Genomic DNA, 9,732 nt, shown 5'->3' with positions numbered 1-9,732 from the left:
TTTTAATCTTGTTAACCATTTGAACCCCACAATGTCCTTAAATAGTATAATTTTTTGTTACAGCATATTTATCTGTAAAGCTGCTTTGAAACGATGTGTGTTGTAAAAAGTGCTATACAAATAAATATGACTTGATAGTAAAAGTGTTTTGATATCATAACATAGCAGTGTGTGGGTAATAGAGCGAAAAATAGCTGTTTATAAATGATTGTCTTTAGGCCCCCAGTGAGCAAGCCAAAAGCGACTGTGCATGGCAAGGAGCACAAAACTCCAAAAGATGTTAGTTACTGGAGAAAAATAACCTTGGGAGAATCCAGGCACACCTCTGCATAAACAGCATGAATATAATGGCAATATTAGAGTGAAAAATAAATTTTTATCAAGTCATAATCAGCCGTTGTAGTCGTGATTTGTGTGAAAGTGAATACAACGCACAGTTGTTGTAGCACCTCTAGTGTTCATTTCACCAGGAAACTACAATGAAACATACAATTCAGTAAATCAGTTTGCAAAAATGTGGCTATAGCAACGTTCATTCTATGAGACTAGGTTGCGATTCACTGTCATTGCATCTTTTTTCCAGAAAATGATTTTTGGGAGAACTATCCATTTAAGTCCACTTTAAACTCTGCATTATGCAACATTTCACACTTGTAATTTCCATAGGGGGTTATCACCACTTTTAACCCGAGGTTATGAGACCCACTGTGTTAGCAGCGCTTTTGTTAATTCCTGATTGGCAGCACCAAAAGTATACAGTGTGGGTCAATGCATTGCCAGAATATATTAGTTTTGTTTTTTTTTAGCAACAGACATCCAATTATAAACTAAGCAATGCTTGTCTCATTAAATATGTATGTACTTCGCACAGAAACTTTCAAATGGTGTTTTTAGTTTCAGCATCTGGGGTGTAAAATGTTGAACAGTGACGGCAAACACTCCTCTGCGTTTTTCTTGTATTTTTTTGTCTTATTTGCCTTACATGTAAATTCTATTGTTTTGCAAACTTGTCAGGTAATTCTTTTTCTCATCCATGAAGGGCGGAGGGCAGACCAGCTTAAAGGTGATTTGCCCAACCTACCGTACCGGGGTGAAATTGCTTGTCGATTAGCGCCACCTATTGTAAAGATGTGAATGTGCTAACATCGATCATTTGCCTCGCTTTTAATGTGAAAGGGCAATTCGTCGGTGATTTGTTTCACATTATCATGTCGCCTCTGGTGTGCAAAAACCGTTTATTGGCGTGCAAATTTCCGTTTCCGTTTATAAGTATGAAATGTCCGAACCTGATGCAAACCTCATGTTATTTTTAAGAGCTTTCAAAATTAACGCATTAACGCATGCAATTAATTAAAAATGGTTAAACATTAAGTTTACTTTAACGCAATAAACACATTTTCCAATTGTCAGATTAGATACTGACATTTTATTCAGCTCCTAGCTGGAATAGGGCGGATCCTTTACGATGTGTCCGGGGACATTACACTGATGTACACACCGCAAACACGCACACAGCAATGATTCTGTGTCAATGATCAAGTGATGGAGGATGATAGATTCAGATGAAGTATATTTACATGGGCAGTGCCAATACTAAAAGCAGAACAAGATGTTGGACGTGTTTGGAATGGCATACTACCATACTACTCTTACTATTTCTGCCACACATAAAACCAGTAAGAGTAGTATGGGTAGGATGCAATTCCGAAGTTTCCCGTTCTCTGCAGAGCTTTTCATGCGGAGTTCATGTGGATCTGGATATCAAGTGGATAGTCTCATCCTTCCTGCTGATTAATATTGTGGAGGATGAGGGTTAAGAGACTGAATGCCCATTGCAATGAATACTTGACTAGTTATTTTATTTAGTCAACCTCTCGCTTAGACTTTAGGTAACATTTATTGTAGGGGTAGATTCACTAAACTGTTGCACCACTTTTGTGCATGGTATTTCAGCACAAAATCCTGTCTTATTCACTAACCACCCGCAATCTGTTTTACTAGCCGCAATCAGCACTGAAACTGTGCTGCATCTTGAGCCTTTAAGTGTAGTCACTGTCAATCCTTTCCACACAAGCACACCTCCTTTCTATGTAAATTAGGCTCATTGTAGATTGCGCTTTATTCACAAAAATTCCCTGGCGCAATTTAGATCGTGCTATTACCGCCAAATGAAAGTAGGCTGTAAAATTAATTTATTTAAAAGAGTTTAATGTTTGTGAACATTTTCAACCCATCATCATATCAGCAGTAATTAATCAAATAATCAGAAAAATGATGGAGAGAGGATATATAACCTGGCATATATCCAGATGTGAAGTGTCATCAAGCGCACGTTATGCATGTTTAAGGAATGATTCAGGTGTCTGGATCAAAGTGATGCTGTACAGTCCCGGCAGGGTGTGTCAAATACAGTGGTCTGTGGCATCCTTCGCTATATAGCGCTCAGAATCGGACAGCAAGGTCTAAATTGCACATGCAAATTGCGTTCAGCAGCGACTTTGTGGGCACGTTTGTGCCGTTGCCTGAGCTGCATAATTTAATTAGTGAATCGGGCGCTAAACCGACGCAGAGAGCGTGTGCAAACCAATGCCGCTTTTAATGGCCACAGTTCATTCTTAGTGAATCTGCCCCTTGATGTTACTTAAATTGGTGCTATTTAAGTGCATTTCTATCTTTATACTGATGAAGGCTTTGTTTGGAAAATGTTAATAAACATTATTGTTACAAACTCTTTTGTTTTCATTCCTAAGAAGAAAATAAATCCATTTTAACTGGAAAAGAAGTAGATAGACAGACAGACAGACAGATAGATAGATAGATAGATAGATAGATAGATAGATAGAATTGAAGAAGTTTACATACACCTTAGCCAAATACATTTAAACTCAGTTTTTCACAATTCCCAACATTTAATCATAGAAAACATTCCCTGTCTTAGGTCAGTTAGGATCACTACTTTATTTTAAGAATGTGAAGTGTCAGAATAATAGTAGAGAGAATGATTTATTTACTTTCATCACATTCCCAGTGGGTCAGAAGTTTACAAACAATTTGTTAGTATTTGGTAGCATTGCCTTTTAAATTGTTTAGCTTGGTTTAAACATTTTGGGTAGCCTTCCACAAGCTTCTCACAATAAGTTGCTTGAATTTTGGCCCATTCCTCCAGACAGAACTGGTGTAACTGAGTCAGGTTTGAAGACCTCCTTGCTCGCACATGCTTTTTCAGTTCTGCCCACAAAATTTCTATCGGATTGAGGTCAGGGCTTTGTGATGACCACTCCAATACCTTGACTTTGTTGTCCTTAAGCCATTTTGCTACAACTTTGGAGGTATGCTTGGGGTCATTGTCCAATTGGAAGACCCATTTGCGACCGAGCTTTAACTTCCTGGCTGATGTCTTGAGATGTTGTTTCAATATATCCACATAATTTTCCTTCCTCATGATACCATCTATTTTGTGAAGTGCACCAGTCCCTCCTGCAGCAAAGCACCCCCACAACATGATGCTGCCACTCCCATGCTTCACGGTTGGGATGGTGTTCTTCGGCTTGCAAGCCTCACCCTTTTTCCTCCAAACATAACAATGGTCATTATGGCCAAAAAGTTCAATTTTGTTTCATCAGACCAGAGGAAATTTCTCCAAAATGTAAGATCTTTGTCCCCATGTGCACTTGCAAACTGTAGTCTGGCTTTTGTATGGACGTTTTGGAGCATTGGCTTCTTCATTGCTGAGCAGCCTTTCAGGTTATGTCGATATAGGACTCGTTTTACTGTGGATATAGATACTTGTCGACCTGTTTCCTCCAGTATCTTCACAAGGTCCTTTGCTGTTGTTCTGGCATTGATTTGCACTTTTCGCACCAAACTACGTTCATCTTTATGAGACAGAATGTGTCTCCTTCCTGAGCGGTATGATAGCTGCGTGGTCCCATGGTGTTTATACTTGCGTACTATTGTTTGTACAGATGAACGTGGTAGCTTCAGGCATTTGGAAATTGTTCTCAAGGATGAACCAGACTTGTGGAGGTCCCCAATTTTTTTTCTGAGGTCTTGGCTTATTTCTTTTGATTTTCCCATAATGTCAAGCAAAGAGGCACTGAGTTTGAAGGTAGGCCTTAAAATACATCCACAGGTACACCTCCAATTCAGTACACTATCAGAAGCTAATCTTATTGGGAGGTTAACTAATTAAAAAAAAAGAGAAGAAAAAGTAGTCCCCCATAGGTTGCGTTCCATTCATTAAATCTCTAAAACTCTCAATCCCCACAATATTAATCATGGCTATTAACTTTTGCTACAGCAATCATGAAGTCACATTCACGTGTTTCACACTGTTTTGAACTCCTCGTGAAAAGTGCTTGCAGAGAACATCTTGTTTTGCTTTTGATGCTGGCACTGCACATGTAAATGATGAAATCTGAATTGTTCGGTAAGACGGAAGTGCAACCCAGCTCCGGAGAGATGCTGATGCTTCACTCCAGCGAAATGCAGCTTTTCAAGGCCCCATCTGGGTTTGTGTGTTGTACAAAAAATACAGTTAAGATGCATAAATTTTGACAGCTCTTATTTTACATAAAAATGACTCAAACTCAGCATGAATCCCAAGTTTGTCTTGTCCTGTTGGGTGTCCTTGCCTCAACAAGGACAGTAAAACTTGAAATCACTTACCTCGTGGAGACCAGCCAATGGCCCCCAATACCTTTATAAACATTTTAAATATTGTCTTAATGAAAATCTAAAAATGCAAAAACTGCTTATTTAAGGTTTAACTGAAGGGTTAGGGTTTACAAAATACGATTAGCTTAATGTTTTAGCAATCATAATCGGAAGTTCTCACCATGACAAAACAAACGTGCGTGTTTGTGTGTTTGTATTGATCCATGTGTTTTATATGAAGTTATCTGACAATATTGCTCTAGTCATGTTGCATAGTATTTAGTCAACTTTAAAAAATGTTGATACACACACACATGCCTACTATATGAACACTCAGCAAACTGTGTCAGATTGTACTGGTAGCTAATGCTTTTCTGTGAAATGTGAAGGCAATATTTGCTTGAAATCAATACAGCAGTTCAACAGTCTTTCTCTTTATCTATCTCTCCTTCTGTCCAGTATTTACCCTGTTATTCTGTCAATTATCTTGCATATCAGATCATTAGAATTATCTTTTTATGTGATATGTGTATTTTGCATTGTTTAATGACACTTTAATCAGTTTCATTGTGTGTTCAAATGTGTTTTAATACGTTATTAGGCTATAGCTCACTGGTTTCCCTACTGGTTTTCCTTCCCTACGTACCTTATCATGGATAACTCAAACCTTTCTTTCCCCAGTTTTTACACTGTAATTCTGTCAGTTATTATCCTGCAGACTGCTTACCAAATATATAAATCAACATGAAATAATGAGTTAGAAAAAGAGAAAAAGGCCGCAGAGTGATGCAAGACACGGAACTAGCACGGCTATTTAACATTGTTTGCCATTTTTAACATCAATATCAAGTATTCAAGTTCATATTCAGAAATTGAAAAATGTAAAGAAATGTAACAAAGTTACTTAAATTACTGGTCTTCACTGTATGATTATAATACATTAATACTTTTATAGCTACTGAAGTTATCCAGCCAATAGCAGTGAGCTTTTCTTTTTTTTTTCATTTTATTGTTATTGTTGTTTGATTAATAATAACGATCTAATAGACAGCAGCAGGTCTATTAGGCTGCATTTACCCTTGAAGTCTGATATTTCAGCCTGATCGCACAGTGAAATCGGAAAGAGTAGACCGAATTTTCTTTCGTCAAAATCGGTATACGTTGACCGAAATTTAGAAACACTGCCCCCAGTGGCCAAAGCAGTAAGTGTTGTAGGGCATTTATGTCCAGGAGAGGTCACCAAAAGCTAGTAGTGAAGCAAGTTGTTTTCAGCTTTACAGGACGTTATACATTGAAGAGAAAAGCATATATTTATAGATTCTATCCCCCAACCCAAACCCAAACCTTATCTTAACCATTAGTGGAGTAAAAAAGTAATGTTAGAGGGAAAAGTGAAACCTACGAATCATGCTCGTCATTGATTATTCAAATATGGTTACTGCCTGACTTTGAACCCTAGTCTCCCTAGCTGATGCAACGCACAGCCAATCGTGCCAGGTGGAAAGATAAACACATTGAAACCACTGCAAACATGTCTGATAAGAATGCTGCATGTCAGCGCGTCGGCATACAGTTGCTGATCCTAGGGTACCGAAACTATCGGAAACATCATGCCGACTTCACGTGTGATCATGTTGGATATTTTGATACAAATCCAAACATACAGTAAATGACTGTGTTTTTTAATTAAAAAGCTTACATTAAAAGCTCACCAAGATGGGCATTTTCACGAAACTTTGAAGCGTATTTTACCATTTGGGAGCCTATCCGCATCACTCTGCAAGCGCTCTCAGAGCACACGTGCACACATAAAGCACACACACATCAGTCAGTGAAACATTGTGCGAGTACCGAAATGAAGAAATAAAAACATTATACTTTCATTCCCTTTTGGCATGTCAACCAATGGTTGTCTTGCAATCGATGTGATGAGCACCCTTGGCATCGAGTAAAAGATTGATCTTGTGATTTTAAAAATCATTATAAAAAAACGTTCAAACGAAGATCGCGATTAATCTGAAAAATCAAAAAACAAAACAAAAAAAAAGCCCTAAAAAGCCCTAAAATCGGTTGCCAGAGACTACAGTCAACTGTATAGTTTAGCGGTCAATGTACACAAAAATTCGACCGGAGAATGAACTTGAAATTGACCTTTCAAGTCTCAAGTCTCATTTATTTATAAAGCACTTTCAAACTACACCATAGCACCAAAGTGCTGTACATTGAAAATAAAATATGAAAACAACTATAGGAAATAAGGTAACTAGCAGGAAATAAAACCTAGCATAAAAAAGACAGCACTCAGAGTCCATCAAGTATTAAAAGCCAATGAAAACAAAAAAGTTTTTAAATGCAATTTAAAAATTGAAATAGATGTGGAGGATCTAATCTCAAGAGGTAGACCATTCCACAACCTCAGACCAGCAACTGAAAAAGCCCGATCCCCTTTGAGCTTTAAGGGTAATCTGGGAACAGTCAGTAGTAACTGATTGGCCGATCTTAATGATCTACATGAATAATGCAAAAGTATAAGCTCAGTGAGGAGGTAACCAGGGGCCATACCATGAACCACTTTAAAAACAAATAACAGGACCTTGTATTGAATTCTATACTGTACCGGTAACCAATGTAGTGAAGCCAATACCGGTGAAGTGTGGTCCCTCCTCTTAGTATTGTGAGCAGCCTAGCAGCCACATTTTGGACTAGCAACAGCTGTGACATAGATGAATGACTAGTCCCCAAGTAAAGGAAAAATCAAGTAATAGAGAGCCATGTATTAATCGATTTTAGATAATTGAAGCCATGTTTTGAGTCTGATATCTTGACTTTGCATTATTAAATGACACTGTTGTAATCTGTTTAATTGCGTGTTCAGAAATGTGTTAAACCGATGTTATAGGCTCAGGGCTTCAGACTTTATATTGGGCAAAATTAAAATATTCTGACAGTAGAAATGAGTTAGGACTCTTTTCTTAGGCTCTTACTGATTAAAATACAGTCTTCTGAAGACAGACAAAGACAGTGACCTTTTCCTACAACCAGAGAGCACCAGAACAGATGTTGATAGCTTGGTCCATAATTCACAAAGGTCCATGCTCTGAGGCCCTTGATTCTACTTTGCCTTTTCAAAATTGACCATATAGTTCTTCCATAGTTTTGAATGTGTTAATTGCAATAAGACCAAGGTAACCACAGGTTAAAGTAAAATCATGCATGGCTCCTCACTACAATTATACAGTATATACTGTACTGTATATAAAACTGAATCTGCCATACAGTAGTTGCAAAAAAAATACATTTCTTCACTCCCTGATATATAAATGTAAATATTAATATATTAATATAATGTTTAGTACCACATTTCTGCATATGAACCATAGTTGATACAGTTAGTGTTATAGTTAATCCATGGTCAATTTTTGTAAGGGTTGTGATGTGTGTATTGAAAAGCCTTATTATTTATGTCTGTTCATGGTGCAGTTTTCTCCTGTTTTCCTCATCAGTGTTGTTTTGAATGGCAGGGACATTTAGTATGATTTTAAACTAGTTTAATCACAGACACATCTGGGGTTTTAATAGAGGTTTTCAACAAATAATTCTGCAGCCCTCCTCGTTCTTCTCGCAGCCCTGTTTATGACGATCTGCGCTGCGTGGTTAAGAGCTCGAGGCCAATCCGCGAGTGAACGCACCTGCTCTGCGCTCACAGTGCTCTGTCCATTGAGGCATACTGACAACTGATCCGAGTAGTGCTATTTCGTTCCACTTTTTTGATATTTCCCATGCCCAACAGTCATCCAACTTTGTAGTCGCACCAGTGCCACCACTTTCAAAATGTATTCGCACTAGCAGGAAGAATTTTCACAAAATGCGACCATTTAGTCGGAGCCCTGGTTTCTCACTTAAAATGCCTTATCTCTCTCTCTCCCAATTTTACACTGCAATTTTGTCAGTTATCACATATCAGATGTATTAGATAATTAGAATTCTCTTTGTATCTGATATGCTTGTTGTGCTTTATTTAACGACATTGTAATCAGTCTTACTGTGTGTTCAAATGTGTGTTAAACTGGTATTATAGCTCACAGGTTTCCCCTCTGGCTTAAAATGCTTTATCGCAGCAGACATCTAACCTCTCTCTCTCTCTCTCTCTCTCTCTCTCTAATCCCCTCTTGCATCTCCCCTCCCCACTTCACTCTCTCTCTCTCTCTCTCTCTCTCTCTCTCTCTCTAATCCCCTCTTGCATCTCCCCTCCCCTCTTCTCTCTCTCTCTCTCTCTCTCTCTCTCTCTCTCTCTCTATCTCTGCCATATGCGAGCAGCGGCACGCTTGTGTGTGTGTGTGTGTGTGAGGCACTATGCAGTCGGAGCTCCACACACACAGAGCATGCCTGTGAGTGCGGGCTCGGGCAAACATGAGCCTTCTCAGCCCAGAGATCATCCACAACAGCAGCCCACAGAACACCTGCCTGAGCCCTCCTCTGTCCTCCCCCTCTCTCTCCCTCTCTCGCTCACTCTCCCTCTCCTCGTCTACACTTGCCCTGCGCAGCCTCGTCCCCGCCACCTCTCCAGCACCAGCCGGGGGGACAGCTCCCGCTCTCTGCTCACCGGCCCCATGGAGGAACCCCAGGGCAACACACTGGTCATTCGGATAGGCATCCCCGACCTGCAGCAAACGGTGAGTTCTGTCAGCCCTACCAACTCTCTCTCTTGTGCTTTTCAGCCTGTCAGATTATTTATTTCTTTTTCTTTGAGTGTGCATATGAACGAACATGGCTTTCTTTTTTAATCTCTCTCTCTTTCATTTTGCTTCGCCGGTTGAATTGTTGAATTTAAGCTCTCTTCATTAGTGCAACTGCAGCTGACTTTGAAAACTGGGCACAAATGTGGGGACAGGGCTCTGTTATTGTAGTTTACTCTAATTCACAGTGACTTTTTTCCTCGTTGTCGGGCTGTCAGAATTGACAGTCTGGTTGCTGTGTATTGTACAAGTCCCGAGGGCCTTCTAAAGCGACATATGGTGCTGATGGATAATAGAGAGTGAGCGACAGAAACTCACCTGTTCCTTTTGGACAGATGCT

General features: G+C 39.2%; 1 protein-coding gene across 1 annotated transcript in view; it reads left to right on the top strand.

Moving 5' to 3' along the window:
* Nucleotides 1-9,038: 9,038 nt before the first annotated feature.
* LOC127416675 (SH3 and multiple ankyrin repeat domains protein 3-like) overlaps nucleotides 9,039-9,732 on the top strand; it is a 286,289-nt gene continuing 285,595 nt past the window's right edge. The window contains exon 1 of the mRNA XM_051656158.1: nucleotides 9,039-9,329. Coding sequence (XP_051512118.1) covers nucleotides 9,039-9,329 — 291 coding nt within the window. The remainder of the gene's footprint in view (nucleotides 9,330-9,732) is intronic.

This window comes from Myxocyprinus asiaticus, chromosome 26 (assembly GCF_019703515.2).
Source record: "Myxocyprinus asiaticus isolate MX2 ecotype Aquarium Trade chromosome 26, UBuf_Myxa_2, whole genome shotgun sequence".
NCBI lineage: Eukaryota > Metazoa > Chordata > Actinopteri > Cypriniformes > Catostomidae > Myxocyprinus > Myxocyprinus asiaticus.
The sequence above is the reverse complement of the archived record's forward strand: the minus strand, read 5'-3'. Positions and strand labels throughout refer to the sequence as shown.